At 32.1% G+C, this 22,637-nt stretch overlaps 2 protein-coding genes across 6 annotated transcripts; one reads left to right on the top strand and one right to left on the bottom strand.

Moving 5' to 3' along the window:
* Positions 1 to 174: 174 nt before the first annotated feature.
* LOC100869623 (otoferlin) lies at positions 175 to 19,722 on the top strand. 5 transcript variants are annotated; one of them, XM_086910752.1, is made up of 28 exons: positions 175 to 593; positions 3,794 to 3,852; positions 5,708 to 5,896; positions 6,507 to 6,778; positions 7,274 to 7,541; positions 8,247 to 8,423; positions 8,929 to 8,991; positions 9,758 to 9,842; positions 10,551 to 10,894; positions 11,651 to 11,961; positions 12,941 to 13,184; positions 13,251 to 13,487; positions 13,554 to 13,862; positions 13,962 to 14,114; positions 14,206 to 14,406; positions 14,514 to 14,765; positions 14,908 to 14,958; positions 15,291 to 15,592; positions 15,672 to 16,036; positions 16,114 to 16,296; positions 16,367 to 17,093; positions 17,155 to 17,325; positions 17,403 to 17,572; positions 17,632 to 17,950; positions 18,031 to 18,229; positions 18,313 to 18,531; positions 18,615 to 18,715; positions 18,926 to 19,722. In XM_086910752.1, exons 1-28 carry the CDS (start codon positions 515 to 517, stop codon positions 19,104 to 19,106), a joined length of 6,231 nt encoding a protein of 2,076 aa, XP_086766878.1. In that variant the 5' UTR covers positions 175 to 514; the 3' UTR covers positions 19,107 to 19,722. The 5 variants fall into 5 exon arrangements, with proteins under 5 accessions (XP_086766878.1, XP_086766877.1, XP_086766880.1 ...); XM_086910751.1 differs by having other exon boundaries at positions 16,364 to 17,093; XM_086910754.1 differs by lacking the exon at positions 14,908 to 14,958 and having other exon boundaries at positions 14,514 to 14,762; positions 16,364 to 17,093.
* On the bottom strand, positions 18,733 to 22,168 carry Ns4 (Nucleostemin 4). Its single transcript, XM_003692474.3, has 5 exons — positions 21,734 to 22,168; positions 21,298 to 21,623; positions 20,578 to 21,223; positions 20,076 to 20,498; positions 18,733 to 19,997 (listed from the first exon to the last, which is right to left on the bottom strand). Exons 1-5 carry the CDS (start codon positions 21,825 to 21,827, stop codon positions 19,735 to 19,737), a joined length of 1,752 nt encoding a protein of 583 aa, XP_003692522.1. The 5' UTR covers positions 21,828 to 22,168; the 3' UTR covers positions 18,733 to 19,734.
* Between the last annotated feature and the right edge of the window lie 469 nt (positions 22,169 to 22,637).

The following is a 22,637-nucleotide window of genomic DNA, read 5'->3' as shown; positions in this document are numbered from 1 at the left end:
CATAGGGAGAGTGAAGCGGTGGATAACTGCGCCGATGACGCGAACATAGTCTGTATTGTGTGTGTGTGTGTGTGTGTGTAAATACGTAGTGGTAAGTTGCGCATGCGCTGATTTTCCAGGATAGCAGAACGGGTAGGTCGGGTAGGATCGGACAGGACTCGAGGGTTATTCGAAGCGCGAACAACATCTAGTCTGAATTTGTCTACCGCTCGATTCACATACGTGCTCGTTCGTTTATTCATCGTGACACCGGTGTGAAAAACATTTATTGACCGAAAGTATCCTGCGATCACGACTTAAACAAGAGTGAATCGTGGATTTGTCGTTTCGATTACGATTGTCGCTAGCTCTTTCTTGTCGTATCACGTTTATTTTTACTTTTGTGTAACTAGAAATGAAAGAAAAACGTAACGAAGGATCGGAACATGAGGTGTAACGCGTTTGCTTACGCGTTCTCTTGTTACATACGACCTTAACGTTATTATTATTCACATTGCGAATCGAAGAATCAAGAATGGCGCTCGTCGTTATTGTGAAGAATTTTCAAGGATTGAAATGTAAAGGGGACAAGATTGTCAAGGTTGATTTCCGGGGTAAGTTTCGAATATTATTCTTCGACGATCGACCGATTTTCATTTTTCCAAAACACGTTGATCCTTTCCCTTGTTTTTTATAAAACAATGTTGCTTTTGAATGTCGTAGAGTTGATTGAACTTTGTAAAGGTGGTCGTGCGAATCATTTATTGCGAATCAATATAGCAAATAATCAATCAGAATTTCATAATGTTGTATTACTTATTTCCTCATAAACATACATGTATAAATTCAAATTCGAATATTTGATTTCATTTGATTCGTTTACATAAAATAAACGAGTAACTTAAATTAAAAAAATATATTACCGATATAATGGTAATTTTTTTTTTTAAATTTTATATCAGAAAATTAAAATTTCATGTATGAATAAAAATATATTAAATATTTGAGAATAGAAAATAACATCGAATTGCAAGGCGTTGAAAGTTTGAATCAATTGCAGGATCGATTCAAACGAGTAAGTACGAGTCTAAAACGTGACAGTCATTCTACATTGCATTTAAGATAACAAGTTTTCAACACTGAAGAGTTTTCAAGAGTTGTTCAATTAATGAAAACTTTAATTGTCGTTCGAGTCGTTCAGAAAATCGCATTTATCATTCTTTCGTTCTTAGATGTAACTTGGATATTTTCACAAAGTGTTATAATATTAATCGATGATATAAATTAAAATTAATCTTTTTAGAAATAAATGTTTTTATTTAGAACGTTATTATTTGTCGCACATAGAATAGATTTGCGTTTCACGTATTGTGTTCAATGGACACGTGATTTTCACGATATATTAATGCTTTGGAAAATTCAATGACAGAAAAGATGAAGGAAGAAAACAAAAGCCTTTCTCTATACATAGAATGTGATGTTTCGTTTAATTCTCTTTATAGATATTTGTGCTTTACTTAGAACATATTATATTGGTTATCATTTCATCAATCATCGATTGATTTTTTTCAACGTGCAATCTTATTTACGCAACAAATCATTTTTAATCGATCTTTCACTTTTTTCTCCTCGATCATATTTTTAAATAACAGTTTATTTTATTGAAATAATAATATTAAATGAACGGTCCGGCTAACCGCGAATTATTAAACAGGCTCGGATCATAATATCGACCACATTAATTACAGAACTTGACTATTCTAATAACCGCCTACACGGAGATGTTATTTGCGTATTCAATTATTCCACGTATTTAAAGAATCGTGATATATAAATAAACTTTTGAGGACAACATATATCTTTTCCTTCCTTGTTTATTCGTTATATAAATCCATTTTTTGGATTTTTTTTTTTTTTTTTTTTTTTACTTTCTTTGATTTTCTCTTTTTATTTACTTTATTTACTAAAGATTACGTTTCATAAATTGACATTTATGAAAATGTAATAAATCATTTGTACGATTCTTTACGAAACGATGCAACATTTCATTTCATTTCCTTAATTATTCTTGCGATCACAGTAACTAACACCATATATTTCTTACGATTGCTTGGAATATCGTTGGGAAAAAAAGTATCAAAGATGAAAGTTTTTTTTTCTATTTTCTTAAAGGGATCTCGCTATATAATAAAAAGATGTTTCAAAGCGTCGTGGATAGATTCTGCGATAACGAGGATAAAGTTCATAATTATCTATGCACGGCGTTTAAGGGAATGTCAATGGTTAAAAATAGGAAATGAAAAATAGGAAGAAGCAAGCGTTAGCCATTTTTATTCAGCGACAGATAATGCCGGATATTTTAAATTGAACCGTTCGGTGAATATGTATCGAGGCGTGATGATCTCGAGTGTTAAACGATACGACTGGAAAGATTAGCGATGGGTGGTTAAACGAAGCAGCAGCTAATGGTCGGCTTAGTCGGTCATCCCGCGGGATTGTGAACAAACATAGAGGGGAGATTCAAAGGCAAGACAAAGTAACGACGAATATCGTTAACTGGAGGTTAACCTCGCTTCTGTAGGAGATTAAACTTTCATTTAATTATGCTTGCCCCAGTTCACGGACGATCTATAGCTCGCGTGAGTTACAGTTTTCGCGTCAAAATCTTGTGTGTTTGACCCTTTCTTAACGTAGTTTATTTAGATTTTTATCAATGCTCAAACGTGTAATCATAAGAACGTATTTTCCTAATCGTTTTGATTATTCATGCTTGACCTATTTATTTTGTGCATCTATCTAAAATTAAATGCGCGTGTATAATTGTTCGACTTTTGCTTTCGCAGAGCAAATGATGAGAACAGTTGCGTGACGTTTATTATTATTATTATTATTATTGCGAATAGAAAATGATCCCGTTATATTACATTTCATTTGTGATTGTGTAAAAAAATTTTTTCCATTTTTCCCTTTTTATTTCACATTCTATTTCAGTCACATTTACGTCACGATTGTTACATTTTATTTCTTTCTTTTCACGACAAATAATACATGCACATCCGGCTTGTATTTTCCTCTCTCCTCTCTCCTGTACACGAGTGTAATAGAAAAGAATGCGAAGTGTGAATTTTCAAGACATAGGACATAGCTACGAACGTTTTTACTGTTAGTTTTAGAGTTGGCGCGTGTGCACGCTTAAATAGCATGATAAATGATAAATCGCAAACTAACTTTTGACACGTATTTATCCGAAGTATGCAATAAATTTTGAAACGATACAAATTAAATACAACGATGAAAATTTAATTACTATTGTTGGGAGAATAATGTTGAGCGAGAGTCAGTAAGAGGAATGGAGAATAATTAGAGAAATTAAATTCGATGAATCTATTGATTGATGTCGTGAAAATACCGTTTTTTCAATTCTTCGTCAATTAAATATACTTTGATCGATTTTATTTTAAAAAACAACATGTAAAATGCATGTAGACTCGTTTCATGAAATATTTACCTTACAGCTTTCTAAATAGCATTTACAAAATATTCAATTCAAGAGAGAAACCTTATATATCCGTGTACATTTGAAACTTTCTATCTGTTTGCGTGTGTATATATATATGTATAATTCCCTTTTCCTTGTATTTCCTTTTTATAAATAAATCTAAAAATTTATTTCCATCTTTTCTTTCTTATAACTTGAAAGAGAAAACCTAACCTCACTTTTATATTACAATTCGATCGTTTATCCTCCCATCCCTGTTTCCATCCACGATGTACGAACAAAATAATGATTCAACGATTAATATTCTCATTACAGGTGTTTCTCATTATTCAAAATGTCTCGAAGAAAGCGGAGATTATATTTCGGTAGATGAGGTATGTAATGCAATTAATTTTTTTAACCGTTCAATCTAATAAATATAGTTCAAAATACGTTTAACCTAGTTGGATTTATTATTGAGAGAAGGGTGAAAATTGTTATGCCAGTTTATCAGTACCATTAATATAATTAGAAAACGAGTTAGTCGTTGACGACTAGCCGTACGTTTAATTTATGCATAATAATTAACTTTCTAATTACACGGCAATTTACCCTTCCTCTTTTCGTTCAATGTAATTAGCATCCATTTCCCGCATTTGGTATGAACAGATTTCTTTTTTCCTCCTCCCCCAACCCTTTCGAATAAATTCACACTGTGAGTTACTCATTAAATAAAAAAACATTCTCGCCAAAAAAAAAAAAAATTATAAAACGCGAAGAAGAAACTTCCCTTTTTTCTTTTTTTTTTTTTTCTTTCAGGAAAGTTGTGCGTTTTCGAGAAGAAAGTTGGCGTGGTTAATACCTTTTGTTTCGTATTACAAAAATTACTTTGTAATAGTTTCGGAGAGTGAGAATTTTTCGAAAAATTGGAATATGCAAATTTCCGCGCAAGGGAATTTAAACTTTGCGAAAAGCGAAATTAAACGAGCGAATTAAACTACATGGAGATGGTGTGTCTTGTATATCAAGTGCTTATCGCGACCCAGTTTTTTGCTCGATTGAAGTTTACGAAAATACTTTTGTAATGTTTTTTTTTTTTTAATCAATACGCACGAATCATTTGTTATTTTATCATTTTCGTTTTATTTCGCGTTATTTGCGTTTGTTCACTTTTCTTGATTAAAATCGTGGAAGCGAAATGGAAATTACGATGAATAATGAATATCGACGAAAAATTAAAATGACACGATACGTAGATAATCAATCGAAAAAATATATATATATATATTTTTTTTCATTTTTATTACGGTATTGCAATTGAACAATTGATTTTAAAAAAAAGGATCGTATTTAATTTTGAATGAAAAATGTGTTATTTACCAAGCTCGCGCGTTACACCGTTTATATACTATATATCGATTAGTTAGCTATTGCTTGTTACAAAAAAGATGTACGTTGGTTAAAGTATTAAAAAATATAAATAATATTGGCATTTAAATATCAAAAGATCACGTAAACATAAATCGAAATAGAGGTTAGTTTTGTTCGCGCGTGATTAAATTAATCGTTCGAATTTTAATCCGACGATCAAAGGAAAATTGCATGTTGATGAAATAATAAATTCACAACTGGGTCACCTAATACAGAGTTACTATGCCAGAGAGTTGTGCAGAAGAAGGAAATTTTAGAATTGGCCAGCGTCACGAAAAACGTTTACGTTACGTTGAGTTGACAACATAAAATCCAGATGTCATTCTAATCGAGTAACCAGTTTTCTAAACCGTTAAACCGAACCTCTTTTTGCAACGGGACGAACTTCTTTCGTTGATTTTTCTGAAAAAACGAACAGGAACAGAGGAGGATTAAAAGATATAATTTACTTTAATTGCAATTCAACTTACAACGTTGACACAAATTCGAAAGCTTTCCAACTTGCTTAGCCAAGAGTGAATTAACCAATTTCGACCGAGTTTGAAAGCTATTCCACGCGATACGTGTGATACGATAAAGTGAAACCGGCAATCTATTACGCCGTTGGTATTATCGAATTAATTCCTGCGAATACTCTTCGATAATGGATTAAATTATATTATATTACTTAACATTTCTTATCGTTCTTACGAATCTGTGATATCTCATCTCGTGGATTGTTACGATGCTGTCGATGTTGAAAGAAATATAAGGCCAAAAAATAATTAGATAGTTTGTTAACAAGAAATTTGCTCGACTAATTTTTCTCCTTTTCTTCAGAGTTTCACTTGGAACTTGGGAAGACCGGTGGATGAAGTGGAAGTGTTGCAATTGTCAGTGATATCGCGAGGAGTTTTGAAAAACGAAAAGGTGCTCGCGAAATATGGTTTGGTTTTACAGACAGTGGTGCGAGAAGGACGAATCGATATTACGGATTTTTTAGTGGACTTGAATAACAAACCACTTCCGGTAAGTTGGAACAGCACACAATGCTCGCGATAACACGTCTCTGCGTTCAATTCGAGCGATTTGAAGTCGAATCGATCAAACAATCGTATTTTTTTTTTCTTCGCTTGTTTTTACACGAACATGAATATGAATAAATCGACGTAGCCAATTTATAAAATGATATTGGATAAGTAAAATTTTTAATTTATTCTATAAAAATATCTGATCAAACAATCGTATTTTTTTTTTTTCACTTCTTTTTACAAAATGAATAAATCGACATAGCCAATTTATAAAATGACGTTGGATATATAATCGAGATATGGTATAACTGAATAAAATTTTTAATTATTTCTCCATAAAAATATCTCTGAATATTTTCGTCTCTTTTACAATTCTATTTTGATCGATTCGTGCGTGAAATTAAATATTAAATATTTCTTGATCAAACGACATTATATAGTTATTCCAGCCAATCCCACATCCATTTACACATCACAAAAACACACGGGATATAAAATCATACATTGATCTCGATTACGCGCACGAGTCTTCTCAGAATTGGAAAATAAAGTTTTAAATTCTATTCTGCCGTTTCCACGGTATAACAAAATCCATTTAATATGCGCAGACCGTCGTCTGCTTCGAAATTCGATACAATCCGCCCGACGGAAGCTGCAGCTCGTATGCGGCGTCCGAAATAATGGAGGATGAGCAACAGATACTGATCGACATTGAGCAAAACATAGCGAATCTCGAGAAAAGCCTGGAGCAAGCTAATACCGCCGCCGAAGCTGGAAAAAGGAAAGGATCTTGGCACAGTCCTCAAAAGGCTTCGAAGCGGGGTCTTCTTCAAAGGGGTAGCTCGTTACTGACGGATGAAAAGTCACCTGATCGAAAAAGGTGAGAAATTCCCGGTGGGCCGATGTATGCGGGTTGGTGTAGGTTTCATTCCCTTTCCATTTTATTTACTCTTCGCCTCATCGAAAGAGACGATCAAAATGATCGAGTAAAAAACGAAAAAATCGAAAGATGTTGTTTCGTTTGCTCGTTTCTTATCTGACATTTCAGCAACAGAAGTGCTATTTCATTAATAGCAGATAATCATATGGAAGATTCGGAAAATAATGGTATAAATCACATTTTCTATGGTTAATATTCTTATTGTGTAAATTTAATTGACTTGTCAAAGTTTAAACAATAAAGAATGTGAGTTACATTGATCAGCTTCTGAACTCTTCACCAACGTTAACAAATTATATTGGGAATAGAATAAGGAATAGAAAATACTTAAATATGATCTAATAATACAGATAAAAGAGAATTTATAATTTATCTCATTTCGGTTTGCATTAATCAAAGTTGATGCAGGACGAAAGAAAATGATATTTTTTGCAGTAAGAGTTCAACGTTGAAAAGCATGAAATCGTTCATAAAATTGGGTAAACAGAGGCCGCCTAGAGCTCGATCCTGCGACAGTGGCTCGGATACTAGCGAGTTACTGGACAGAAGAGACTCGAGCTGTCCGACATCGAACGAGCCTTCAAGAACGAATTCGATGACTTCTTTGGAGACGAACATCTCCGATTACGACACTCAAGTTGGATCAAACACGACAGAAGTTCAGGACGTGATTGTAAAGTCGACGAAAAAATCAAAACCAAAGGTTCGATTTTCACATAACCTTCAAAAGCTTATTTCTCTTTCGTTTATCGTTGAAGATGATTTATCGCGAATTGAGAGACCGTTTCGATACCATCTTCTTTGATCGTAAAATTGAAAACAACATTCTAAATAAAATCCCGGATATATGAAGTAAAAATTTTAAAGCCAAGTTAGAATGGTTTAAATTAAAAAGATTGAAACATTTCGCTCGAGCTATTTGCCGATTTAATTTGAAAAGAATATGTATTTAATAATCTTTTTGAAATAATATTCTATCATTTAAAAAAAATGTTCTATAGCGTATTTTCTACGAATATAAAGTTTCTTTCAATTTATTCTCCTCTGAACGTAAGATAATACCACATGTGTCTGCTGTTTTCCCTTTCTCAATTATCGAAATAATCGATAGTTCTCGTAAATTCCGCAAGATCGCGTAGAGAGCTCATTAATTTATTCCGCGTTGTTGTGTCTCGAGTGCCGAAATTGTGAAACAAAACGAAGAATGTTCGTTTGAACACCCTATAGAATATAAAGGAAAAGGAAATAGATAAATGACGCGATAAATTGCATAACAAGTTTTGCATAAGAATTCTTCGGGCCATTTCCGTCTTGGAAAATCGATGATTTCTTGCGACTTGGATAAACGATATTATAGCTCGTGAGAAAATTTCACGAGAGGATATCGTTCCCTGCTTCGTTTTCGCAGACGATCGACACAGGGCAAACAGCGTTAAAGGCGCAAGATTATCAAGTTTGCATCACCATTATCGAGGCAAGGCAATTGGCGGGACTGAACATGGATCCGGTTGTTTGCGTGCAAATAGGAGATCAACGAAAATACACCAGTGTCAAAGAATCGACGAACTGTCCCTATTACAACGAGGTAAATGTCGTTTTCGATCAATTAACTTTCGAAGGAAACAGTATTCGTTTCAACTCGGTCGTTTCAATTGTTTAAGAAAAATTATCGAAAAAATTGTCAAACGAAGTGTTGAAGGACGCAAAAAAAAAAAAAAAAAAAAGGAAAAAGAAAAAAGATGAGAGAATAAATAAGTTATTATTATCTTTCCCATAGACAATTTTATGCTAATTATTAAATCAATACAAATACTCTATTATATTGAAATGTACGCTTCGTTCGAGTGTGTAACGGACAATTCTACTTTTTTAATTTTCTCCATTTGAATTTTTCGCTTTTTCCAACCGTTTTTCAACGTCCACCCCCGTTCATTTTTGCGTTCGTATATATTTTTCTCGTTCGTTTTTCCATTTTTTTTCTAAATATACATGTATGTATATTTTCTTTGTTCATCGAAAGCAACAGAGTGATATTTCAATGAAATAATATTCCCCATAATCCGTTTTTTGTTTTTTTTTTTTTTTTTCAGTATTTCGTCTTCGATTTTCACATGTCACCTGTAATGTTGTTCGATAAAATCATCACACTGTCGGTAAGTCGTTTATTGAATATTTTTTAAACACTCACTCACTAGCTATGAGGTTGCTACTTATAGAGAGTTAGGAAGCTATCTGCTTCATTAGATAATTAGAATTAATTGGCCTTCGGCGATAACGTTTTAACAAATAACGGTAACGTCCAAGCAAAATAAACCGCGCTTTGAATAAAAAAAGCGTTCTCGGCATTAAGTTTTTTAAAACCATAATTTATTTTCATCTTTTCATATTATTTTTCAGAGATCAGACGAATTGCCAATTGTTGCCAATTAACTTTGAACTCAGTTTGCCATCATTCTCGGTCGATAAAAATTTATTGCCGACAACGTTGCATTTTTGAATAATCAATTACTGTCATCTCTCTCATGGTCTGGGCGAGAAGCTGAGGGAATATCGATGCATGGTGCACAGAGAGAATCTCTTGCTCTTTGAATTTATTTCAAGGTGTTAATAATAATTAGTGAACTGTCAATACAGCTCGATCGATAACATGAAAAATTATCTTTCTACTTCGATTCAACTTGCTTGCCAGCGTGTTCGAAAGGAAATCGTGCATAGATTCGTTAGATGGTTAGATACAAATGTGAATAGAAGAAAGAAAGAAAGAAATACTTGTTTCTAATATTTGGAGAGCTTGAAAACACAGGACTTGAAAACACTTTTTTTGAAACAGGTAGTAGCACAAATTTCGCACACATTTACGTGGTGAATGGTTAAGGAAGCGTATTACTTGAAGTGAATATTACTTGTATTGATATGCAGGTGCAGCAATCGCGGAATCTCTTACGCGCTAATCTAACGCTGGGCAGCTTTAAGTTAGACATCGCGACCGTGTGGGCGCAACCAGGTATACATTTTTACAAGTTCTTCGAAAGGGATTCTTATAATAAAAATTAATTATATCAAATCATCTCTTCTAATTATCATTCTCTCTCTCTCTCTCTCTCTCTCTCTCTCTCGTGTTTCGAGACTCTAAACAATCGTTTCATTGAAGAATGTTAGAAATCGTTCAAGGATTCTCATCTCGCAAAAAAACATTGATCGAAAATGAATCGTTATATTTTATGCATGCACATACAACGATAATATTCGTGCAGCGCATGAACAAAACTACTATCTCGTCGATTGGAGGGAAACACGCAAATTAAACGGAAGGATAATTCTTTATATTACGCTTTGACCGATGGCCGCTTCATAGTAAAATAGAAATATTTATTGCACGTCACAAAAAAAAAAAAAAGAAGAAATTGTGCAATTTACTCGCGCACGTAGATAGAAATAGCACGTTGGAAACGATCGTGTAAGTATCTAAATCATCCTTTTACCATACAATAAATCCATATATATATATATATATTTCGTTGCACGTATAAAACACGTTCGAAATGTTATACCATTATATCATCGACGAGAAATCTACTAATTGAGTAGGTATATAAACGTCCTTCTTTTCTTAATCTCATCCATTCACGTGTTTATATATGTATACTTATACATTTAAATGTAATGTAATAATATTATAATCGTACACTGATCGAGCATACTTACTCCGTAGATCACCAATTCTATCACAAATGGGCGTTGCTGACGGATCCGGACGACGTGGCAGGTGGGCCGAAGGGCTACTTGAAATGCGACATAAGCGTGATCGGGAAGGGCGACACGGTGAAAATTCCGCCGAAAAGCGAGAAGGACGAGGACGACATCGAGGGTAACCTTTTGCTCCCGGACGGCGTGCCCATAGAGAGGCAGAGGGCGAGGTTTGTCGTGAAGGTGTACAGGGCCGACGGATTGCCGAAGATGAACAGCAGCATAATGGCAAACGTGAAAAAGGCGTTCACCGGCGAGGTGAAGGACCTCGTCGATCCATACGTTCAAGTCTCTTTCGCTGGATTGACCGTAAGAACGGAAACCGACGATCGAATCGCATTAACACGTTCATTGACCAGCGTGATTTCGTTCCTCACGAAGTAGTTTTAACATTTTTATATTATATATTTTAATATAAAATTCAGTTGGGATATATATATATATCAATTCTTAGTTTTCATTAACCAATTCTGAATTAATTGTTTTCAGTGTCTCCACTTCTAAGTATTTTGGTCTGAATGTATAAGCCTCTGATTGGCTGTCCAACTTCAACTCAGTTCTATATTATCGATGGAAATTCGAAAACAACAGCTTCCTATGTTACCATATAATTTTAAAATTGTATAAAAATGCAGAGTGGTTCGTTAACAGATTATGCTTGTCCCTCTTTTTTGTTTCTATTATTCTTAAATTTCAAATTCTGTGATTCCAAAGTGTATTTTATATTTATATTTTAGTATTTATTCCATCAAATTTCTTTTAAAATTCAGCTTCAACTCTTTGTATTCATATGTCGCTATATAATCCTATATTTTGTTATTATACGTATATTTACATTAATAAATATATGTATAATATAATATAACATTCTAGAGGGCTCTTCTTACTTGATCGATAACTTTCTTAAATATAAATACAAATGTAAATGGTTAAAATCTTTTTTTTTTTTTTTTTTTTTTTGAAAAAGAAATATATGGGTGACGTGACAACGAACGTGTTAAACGATTGATTAAAAATTTCGAAATCATCAATTGAACATTTGAAATGACTTCCATTTTCTTTCAGGGTAAGACGAGCGTGAAGAGGCACAGTTACGCGCCAGTTTGGAACGAGCAGATCGTTTTCACGGAGATGTTCCCACCCCTGTGTCAAAGGATCAAGATTCAATTGTGCGACAACGATCCGGTTCACGCGACCGTGATCGGCACGCACTTCGTCGATTTGAAGCAGATCAGCAACGACGGGGAGAAAGGCTTTCTGCCCACGTTCGGCCCGGCCTTCGTCCACTTTTACGGAAGCATTAGGGATTACAGTATCATAGACGAGCATTCGACCTTAAACGCTGGATTAGGAGAGGGAATTTCTTATAGAGCAAGGTTGTTATTCGTTTCCCCTTCGTTCTATCACTCTCTCTCGAATGATCGAGTTAATTAACACGTTCATCGCTTGTAGCATGATTTCGTTGAGTTTCTCATGGGGCCCAAATGTTATTGTTGGAAAACAGTAAGAACGTAAACGGAAGTAGTTTTAATATTTTTATTTTATATATTTTAAAGCAAAATTTAGTTGGGATATATTTATATATATATATCAATTCTGTAACACCGATTTTGAATTAGTTGTTTTCAGTGTCTCTACTTCTACTTCTAAGTATTTTGGTTTGAATGTATAAGCCTCTAATTGGTTGTCCAACTTCAACTCAGTTCTATATTATCGGTGGAAATTCGAAAACAACACCTTCCTATGTTACCATATACGGTATAATTTTAAAATTGTATAAAAATACAGAGTGGTTCGCTAATAGATCGTACTTGTCCCTCTTCTTTGTTTCTATTGTTTTTAAATTTTAATTCTGTGATTCCAAAACATAGTTTATATTTCAAAATTCCGCTTTAACCCTTTGCATTCAGTTAGAAAGAGGACAAGTATGATTTGTTAGTGAGCCACTCTGCATCTTTATACAATTTTAAATCTAAAATTGTACCATATGTGGTAATACAGGAGGGTGTTGTTACAAATTTCCATTGATAATGCAGAACTGAGTTGGACAGCCAATCAGAGACTTATATTCAGACCAAAATACTTAGAAATAGAATTGGTTAATGAAAACTAAGAACTGATATATATATATATATATATATATATACCTCAACTAAATTTTATTTTAAAATATATAAAATAAAAATATTAAAACTACTTCCGTTTATCGCTCTCTTCTTACGGCTTTCCGACAGTAACATTTGGGCCCCAATTTCATGAGAAACTGAACGAAATTACGCTGGGCGACGAACGTGTTAAGGATAATGAAAGAAGGATGAAAGAAATAATCGTATTATATACTTTCCTACGCTCTAGATTATTAATAGCTATTAGAACAGAAATAAGCGATAACGTAGAGATGGCTCCGTCCGAGGTCGAAGTGGAACCGACGATACCCATAAACGAATCCGCATATACGAGGAACGAGGAGTTTTTCCTCTTTGCGACGATAATGGACGCCACGATGATTGACAAGAAGCTCGGCGATAAACCGTTATATTTTGAATTGTCGATAGGAAACGCAGGGAACGCCTTGGACGGTCACAATGAAAGCTCGAAGGTAAGATTATTGAAAATTCACGAGATTCATTCGTGACAATTCGTTTTAATTGGATTCGTTGATCAGATATGCGAGATGGGGCCAAAAAGTGGAACGAGCAGCGATCAAGAGGAGCTTCAGGAAGTGTTGAGCGGATCTTGGCAGAGTACCACTCCATCTTGCAAGCCAATGACTCATGACAAAATTTATTATTTTCTGCCGTATTGGGACGATAAGCCATGCCTTCATGTCAGAAGCATCTGGCCCGATTATAGGCGTAGAATGTACAATAGCAATATAATCAGTAAAATTTCTGATAAATTGGTGAGTCTCTTGTGAAAGAAGAAATGAAGTTTCCTAATTGTTTATTTATTTAATTTTTTGGAACAGGAAGAAGGATTATCGGAGGTTCAATCGCATATAGATGATTGTTCAGGGGAGAAAATTTTAAAATCCACGTTAGAAGAATTAACTAGCAATTGTAATCGATACGTGAGCATCAGTAAATCGAGTGTCACCGGGCCAGGAGTTGGGAAAACGAAACTCGACAAGGAAAGGACGAAATTGTGTCAAAGAGAATTGGAAGGTATAGGAATGATGTCACGGAATCTTAAAGCTGTTGTCACTAAGAGTAGCTTCAAGGAAAGATTGAAGACGGCTCAAGGGTATTTGCAGAAATTAAAATTTCTGGTCGAGGACGTGAGTGTTGCTCAACATCCTCCATGAGTTTTTACTATTATGTGCTGTTACGCTATTGTAAGTTAAACACTAAACAAAAGAGAAACGTACGATTTTCAGCCTCAAGATTCCCTCCCGGATGTTTTTATTTGGGTAATTAGTTCTGGACGACGAATCGCATATCATAGAATACTGGGAAGAGATTTAATTTATTCGATCGTCGATGAAGAGTGTGGTAGATATTGTGGAAAAGTTCAAACCATATTTCTCAAAGTACGTTCATTTCATCTTTAATTAACAAGACCTCTGTTATTCGTCTTGATTCTTATTCATTCAACAGTGATTCTATTAAATTAATCGATAGCTTCCAGGCAAGAAACGGTTTGGTCCTTCAGGTTGGACGATACAGGGAAAATTGCAGATTTATATGTGGCTTGGTATCTTGAAACACAAGAAATATTTCACTCAAGGCTTGCCAAAGGGATACGAACTTAGTCACGAATTGAAAAACGTGGACAGACCGCGTGCTTTACCACCAATCATTATTCATTATGTTGAAAAACACGTAGGTATATACGAATTATTGAAAATGACAAACAATTAAATTTGAAAAATTGGAAAATTTTCACGTTTTCAATTTACTTACTAAAATGTTTCAATTATATCGAGTAGAAGTTCCAGTTAAGAGCGCACATGTATCAAGCTCGGTCTTTGATCGGCAGCGATGCATCCGGCCTTTCCGATCCCTTTGCAAGAGTGATTTGCGGCGAATTTTGCAAGTCCACTCAAGTAATCGACGAAACCCTGAGCCCTACATGGGACGAACTTCTTCTTTTCGACGACATCTTGATTTACGGGACTGGCGAGGAAATTAAAAAGGATCCACCGTCCATCGTCATCGAACTGTTTGATCAAGATAAAGTGGTATGATAAAAAATTTTCCTGATATAAGATTCTGCTTTATCTTTAGTTGCAATACAATGTTTAATTGAAAGAAAATAACGTTTTTTTTACGATTGATTAAATTGATTGATTTTCTTATCTTTTTGTGATTCTTTTTTTACAGAGTCATTTTGTAACTATGGACATAACACTGCATGAGGGCTCTGCTTTAACAGTTTGTATATGATATACAACATTCATACGCAAAAAAAAAAAAAAAACACACGCTTCCACATTTTATTTTTTTCGATATTAATTTAGGTACAACATTCAAAATCGTTTTGAAATTGAATTGTTTGTGCACTGTATTGACCAGAAAACAGAAATTATTATTTTAACACAACTTGAACATTTTTTTTTAAAAAAAAGAAATTTTGAAAAAAATATAAAAAAAAAACATTTTTATCCGCGATAAAATATATTATATATTGTTAGAAAAAAAAAGAACTAATATCGACAAAATTTATTCAGACAAATTGAATAATAGTAAATGCACGATGGTTTCAGGGCAAATCTGAGTACATAGGTCGAGCGGTTGCACGACCTCACGTAAAACTCGCCTCAGAAACTTACACACCACCGAGGTTTCCACCTTCGTTGGAATGGTACGATGTAACAAGAGGTGCTGCAAGAGCGGGCGAACTTCTTGCCGTTTTCGAATTATTGGAATATCCTTCGACGAAAGATTATGGCTTACCTACATTGCCAGATCCGAAAGAGATAATAACCCAAACTCCTATTGTGACTCAGGACCAGGGACCAATTCTTCCAGTTCCTGTTGGTATTCGACCAACTCTATCCAAATATCGGTAAAATTTAAAACTATTTTCCAACATTTTTAAAATTGTTACATCTGCTCGCCTTCATCCTCGTTATTTTCTGTCACAGAATCGAAGTTTTGTTTTGGGGTCTAAGGGATCTAAAGAGGATACACTTGATGACCGTGGACAAACCTCGAGTGGATGTCGAATGTGCTGGCCATATTCTCTATTCTTCGGTTATAACAAATGCAAAAAAGAATCCAAATTTCAATACACCGGTGAAATTTTTAGAGTTGGAATTACCGGAACAAGAACTTTATCGACCACCTTTAACCATCAGAGCTGTAGATTGCAGAAGTTTCGGTCGTTATACCCTTGTTGGAACGCACACGATAAATTCGATCCATAAATATATGTATTGTCCGCAAACGAAGAAAGCGAAAGATGTAGAAGAAAGAAGGAAAAATTTGTATCAGTTGCAACAATATACAAGTAATATGATTTTAATCTCAGAAATTTAAAATATGTATATATATATTTCATGTTTTTCGCATTTTTCCATATGTTAGGTTTCGATACATCAAAAATCAAATATCAATACGCATCTTTACCGGAATCTTTAACCGATCTTGAATTTAGTATCGGAGATGCGATCATTACTCTAGGCTTAGAGCAAGGTTGGCCAACGAAGAGAGATAAAACGGAACAGAACATAAAAAAGAAGCAAAGTTTAGTCAATGATGGAAGTATGGGTGAGTACATTATACATGTAAAATCAAAAATTAGAGTAATATAGTAAAATCGAATGAAATCTGTCAGGAGATTTCAGTATTTTCGAAGACGAGGAAGGTTGTCAAGATTGGTGGACGAAATACTTTGCCTCTATCGAAGCCATGATAGAAGAGAATAAGGAACTTCGTAGAGAGAAACCAATGTTTCAAACACAAGCGAATGGTACTGTTCTAAATTACATGGAGGAAAATTGCAATCAAAATCAAATGAATCCATCGGGTGACAAGAGTCCTGGTGTTACCGCGAAAAAATTGTTTGGCCTAAAGTCGACAGCGAATACAGCGAGATTTGTTTCGAAGCTTAGTCCTAAGCAAACTTACCAGAAATTTCCAAAAACAGCGCTGTTGAAAATTTATCCGAACGAATTAGAAGCTCAACCAGAATTCGAACAATTCAAGGAATGGTTGCACACATTCGAATTATACAGAGGAAAGAAAACTGGAGATGAGCCTGAAGACGAGTCTAGAATAGTTGGATGTTTTAAAGGAGCGTTAAAAGTTTATAAATGGCCTCTTCCTAAAGATTTAATAGATCACACGGTTATGGGTTTCGACCCGCAATTTGGTTTTTTTCAAGGTGTACCTTCGAACGAACCGATTCATGTATTGGTACGAGTCTATATTGTTAAGGCAAACGATCTTCATCCTTGTGATTTGAATGGAAAAGCTGATCCGTACGTCGTTCTGCAACTAGGCAATAAAAGAATCAGTGATAAAGAGAATTACGTATCAAAACAACTTAATCCTGTTTTTGGCAAGTATGTATAAAATTTTTTCATATCGAAATATTAATATATTTTAATACATTTTATTTTCAAGGTGTTTCGAAATAGAAGCAACTTTTCCACAGGATTCGTTGTTGACTGTCCAAGTATTGGATTGGGACTTAGTCGGTACTGATGATATGATCGGTGAAACAAAAATTGACCTAGAAAATAGATTTTATAGTAGACATCGTGCTACTTGTGGATTAGCCAAAAAATATGACGAGTAAGTTTTTCATTGGAAATATTTCAAAACGTGATGAATGGTAAATATATATATATATATTTTTTAACGTATTTCAGATCTGGTTACAATAAATGGAGAGATGCGATGAAACCAACGCAAATCTTGTCGAAACTTTGTAAAGAGGGAAAGATCGATGGACCAGTATATTCGCACGGAAAAGTATCAATTGGAAGAAAAACGTTCTCTTTGTCTAACGAAGAAATGGAATGTTATGTTCATTCGAAAGGTAAATAAGATTTAAACTAATGGAAATACCATCGTTTTTATTATACAATGTTCTTCCAGGCATAGAAGAGCATCTTGCATTGGCAGTTCTTCATCAATGGCATGCTCTTCCAAGAATCGGTTGTGCCTTGGTTTCCGAACATGTGGAGACACGTCCACTTTATAATCCCGAAAAACCAGGAATCGAACAAGGAAAGTTGGAAATGTGGGTTGATATGTTTCCCATGGATATGCCTTCACCAGGACCGTCGATCGATATTTCACCGAGAAAGCCTAAAAGTTACGAACTTCGGATTGTTATATGGAACACAGACGACGTTGTATTGGAAGATGATGCGTTTTTTACTGGTGAAAAAATGAGCGACATTTATGTCAAAGGGTATAATATTTATATAATTTTTACAGAATGAATTTGGATATTGAATTTAAATTAATTGTAATTTTTTTTTCATGTTTTAGATGGTTAAAAGGTCCAGAAGATTGCCAGTCCACAGATATTCATTATCGTTCTTTAACTGGAGAAGGAAATTTCAATTGGCGTTTTATATTTCCGTTTGATTATCTCGTAGCAGAAGAGAAAATTGTTATCAATCGCAAAGAGAGTCTTTTTAGCTGGGACGAAACTGAATGCAAGATTCCAGCTCGTTTAGAATTACAAGTGATATATATATATATATATATTACATTAAAAAAATTCATATTTTACAATTATATATCACTTATATTTCCAATTTTATACAGGTTTGGGATGCAGATCACTTTTCAGCCGACGATTTTTTGGGTGCTATTACTCTTGATTTAAATCGATTTCCTCGAGGTGCAAAGAATAGCAAACTCTGTACATTAAGCATGTTGAAGACCGATGGATCTGTGCCAACTGTAAATATTTTCAAACAAAAACGGATAAAAGGCTGGTGGCCTTTCTATGTCAAAAAGGAAAATGAGGATATGGAATTGACGGTAAATTTTAATTCATATTTACATTCTAATTTTAACACGATTCACATAAACTTGAAAAATATTTCACATTGACAATACTGCAGGGTAAGGTAGAAGCTGAAATTCATTTATTGAGTAAAGAAGAAGCTGAAAAAAATCCTGCAGGATTTGGAAGAAATGAACCGGATCCACTTGAGAAACCAAAGTAAGAAATATTATCAATTTATATAAATAAAGAATTTATTATTTTCTTAACTATATAACATAATTTATCTTTAAATATTACAAATTTAAAAAATTTTAAATATCGAATTCAAAATTATCGTTATTTATTATGATTAAAATACAATTTTTTTCACAATAAATCTATTAGCTTTTAAATATATCTTTAATTATTGTTTGTTTAATATTTCAGCCGACCTGATGCATCTTTCATGTGGTTCATGAATCCTTTGAAATCTATTAAATATATTATATGGCACAATTATAAATTAGCAATCTTGAAAGCTTTTATAATAATTGGTTTAATAGTACTTGTATTATTGTTCTTTTATGCGATACCTGGTTATTCCGTTAAAAAGTTGTTGGGAGCATAAAAATACTATTTGCAAATTTTATTGATATATATGCTCATAATATTTTAAATAATAAAACATGATATTTTGATAAAAAAAAAAGAATATAGTTAAATTATCATTTAATATTATAAATATAACTTCGAATATTTTAAAGATAGTTTTGTCCACTAGAAATCTATATCAGTATTATATTATATAAATCTTATTTTTTCAACATTTAACGTTTATACATATTGGACTATATTCTATCATATAAATATCATAGACCTCGAAATTTAAAACAATTAACATTTATTTTTTTTTTTTTAATAATTCTAATATTTTTCTTGTTTTGCAAACAATTTTAAATCGTAAAATAGATTATGCTTTTAGATAAAAGAGCTTTTTTAAATAAATAATTGCTGTATAGTGGACCAACGAAACAATAAAAGCTAATATGTACATAAAAGAGTAGTACAATAAATAATTAAAAATCATTAGATCATTAGATGCAGTACAATAATGCGTGTAATATACATAATATTTTTACTTATCAAATATTTCGTTACAAACATTATAGCCTATTTCGTTGTAAATAGATAACATATATAATGTGTATTGAAAAATAAATAAAAATTATTCATTGACCAATGAACAATTAATATTTTTATATATCTGTTGATAATGCTTCAAATTTATTAACTACATTTGGTAATTCTAATTCCTCACTTGTAGTTTCATCAGAATCTTCAGAATTATCACATGCATCTTTTGATATTCTCTTTTGATGTTTTTGATTTTCTAAGTGTTCTTCTTCATCTTCATCTTCAGATGAAATATATACTTTTTTTGCATCGTTAATATCTTCTCCTTTATTCCTAGCTTGAATCCATCTAACTAGTTCAACTTCCGAATGATTCTCCCATTTTTCTGTATGATTATATAAATTATTATTTTTTAGAATTATTTTTTTTTAAATTATTTATACTAATCTATAGTAATAATAACCTTTATTAAGAACCCAATCCGGGGGATATACATATATACAAATTTTTCCTTCAAGTGCCATTCTTAACAATGAATTAGCTGCTCTATAAGTATCAAATCTAGCGGTTCGTGCAGTAATGAAATTTCGTTTAGAAGCCCAACTATCACAAATGTCTATAGCAGACCATGTATCATCATTATCTAAATGTTGTAGTTTAAGTATTTTAGGTAAGTCTATTCTTTCAGCTAGAAATTTAATTGTTGTATATGGTTCTCTGACTTGAGCTATTGGAAAGGATCCCATTAATATTTGCAATTGTTTAGGTACTGTAGATGGAAATACTAATCCTGGACAGTCACAGAGACAAACAGTTTTTGTAAGAAATATAGTTTGAAAATGTTTTGTATGTCCTGGAGTACGTGATACACTAACAACTTTTTTTCCTAAAATAAAAGATATTCAAATGAGATATTTACATATTATTACTTACTATATTTTAAATATGTTATAAAAAAAATTTACCCATTAATGCATTCATTAAAGATGATTTTCCAACATTTGGAGTTCCAATACATCCAATACTTAAAACTCCATTTTTATAACGCTCATGTTTAAAATAACTTGTATCTTTTTTTTCAATAGTAACATTGTCTTTGTGATCAACATCATCTGAATCAAATTCCATTTCCATTTCTTCTTTAATTTTATTTTGCCAAGAAGTTAAATCTACATTATCTCCAACAATTTCCTTGCAAATATCTAACAATTTCTGAGCTCCTTCTGCAGCCATTTTAAGTTTTCCTTTTCTACGCCTTTGTTTTATTCCTTCTGTTTCACTTGTATTTCCACGCAAATTATAAGTAGGATATGATGTAAACATTAAAATATGTAACTTTGGATATACAGTACGAAAATATTCTTTCCATGCTATTATTAAAGCTGGAGGTGCTAAATCAACTTTATTTAATACTAGAATCATATCTTTTTTTTGTTCATTTGTTATATACTCATATAAATATGGTGGAAACATTAAAACACAATATCTAATATCAACAATACTTAATAAAATATCAGACATTTCTAAAACTCTCCATAATTGTCTCCAAGTTTCTAAATTTAATTCAAAATAACTTATAGAACTTAATTTTTCAATATTTTTTAGATACTCCTAAAAATAATAACTTATTAGCTGATATTAAATTTATTTCTCAATAAATATAAGTAAAAATTGTAATTGCTTACAGTAAAATATTTTTGTTCTCTTAATTCTAATTGTTCTTTTGACATATTGAAATTCCAAGGTGGTCGTTTTGGCATATTAATTTCAGGTGGAAAATAATTATTAGAAATTTCTTGATCTTTAAGAGATAAAGCTTCAATAGCATTTCTAGCTTGTTCTTTTCGTTTTAATAGTTCTTCTTTACTTTCATGGAAGAATTGTAAAGTATATCTATTTTTAGAAGAATTATTATCTTTTGGCTGCTTATTAATTTTTTGTATAGCATTATTTTCAAAACCACTATAATGGTTTATTTTATCTTCATTGGATGTATTGTAATTTTCTGTTGCTAATTGTAATATAAAATAAATTATTTTCGAGAAATATAAATAAAAATATAAAATATATAAATATATATTATTTAAGTTATTATATTACTTAAGTTTATATTATATATACCAAATAAAGTCGAAGATTGTCGTTGTTTTTTGGCTTGTAATTGCTGTTTTTTAGCTTTACCGCTAAATGCTTTTTTTCTTGTTCCTTGCGGCATTTTTTAACAATCTTAACCTCTCAATTAATTTCTTTATTTTTTTATGAAATTATGATATATTTCTTAATTAGCACATCTTGGATATTTATCAAATTTAGGATAACAAGACTTTAAAACATTTGTTTTAGAAATAATAAATTTTTAGAATATTTATAATCGAAAATAATTTATTACGTACATTTCTAATGAATATAATATATACATTCTTATGGATATAATACATTATATATATGATATGCAGTAATACCAAATTTGATTGAGACAGATAAACTAAACTATGTCACAATATTCCTAAAATTTTAATTCGAAATTTATAAAAAAAAACATTAATTTTTTATTACGAATTCAAATTTAATGTAATAATAATATAATAAATTTAATGTAAATAATTTAAATGTAATTTAAATGTAAATTTATTTATTTTTCATGTATTATTAAAAAATCAATATTTTAAAAATAGTAAATTTATTTATGTTACTATTTAAAAAACTAACATTTATTTATAACAAAATAATTAAAATTTTAATAAATTATATTAATATACAAAATATTAAATTATATTATTACATTATAAAGTTAAGAAAATAATTCTATTTTCTATATTCTATATTCTATATTTTTTAATTAAAAATTAAAATATTGCAATTTTGAAAAAAAAATGAAAATATTTTTAATTTCAAATACTTTTGTAATTACGCGCCAAAAGCAAGTATAGAAGAAAAGCAAATAGATAAAGGACTAAGATTAGAAATTATAAAAATTTAGGAATTTAGAAACGCCATCTCGACGATCCTGCAATGAATCCTGCAA

Source organism: Apis florea, unplaced genomic scaffold, assembly GCF_048593485.1.
Source record: "Apis florea isolate Af1SG1 unplaced genomic scaffold, ASM4859348v1 contig_3203_pilon, whole genome shotgun sequence".
NCBI classification, from domain to species: domain Eukaryota; kingdom Metazoa; phylum Arthropoda; class Insecta; order Hymenoptera; family Apidae; genus Apis; species Apis florea.
This window is presented reverse-complemented; position numbering and strand designations above follow the sequence as displayed.

Coding starts and splice junctions, on each gene's coding strand:
- LOC100869623 (XM_086910751.1), top strand. CDS start 515: ATGGCGCTCGTCGTTATTGTGAAGAATTTTCAAGGATTGAAATGTAAA. Junction 594..3,793: donor TGTCAAGGTTGATTTCCGGG/GTAAGTTTCGAA, acceptor TTCTCATTACAG/GTGTTTCTCATTATTCAAAA. Junction 8,424..8,928: donor ACTGTCCCTATTACAACGAG/GTAAATGTCGTT, acceptor TTTTTTTTTCAG/TATTTCGTCTTCGATTTTCA.
- Ns4 (XM_003692474.3), bottom strand. CDS start 21,827: ATGCCGCAAGGAACAAGAAAAAAAGCATTTAGCGGTAAAGCTAAAAAA. Junction 21,624..21,733: donor ACAATCTTCGACTTTATTTG/GTATATATAATA, acceptor TATTACAATTAG/CAACAGAAAATTACAATACA. Junction 19,998..20,075: donor GGATTGGGTTCTTAATAAAG/GTTATTATTACT, acceptor ATAATCATACAG/AAAAATGGGAGAATCATTCG.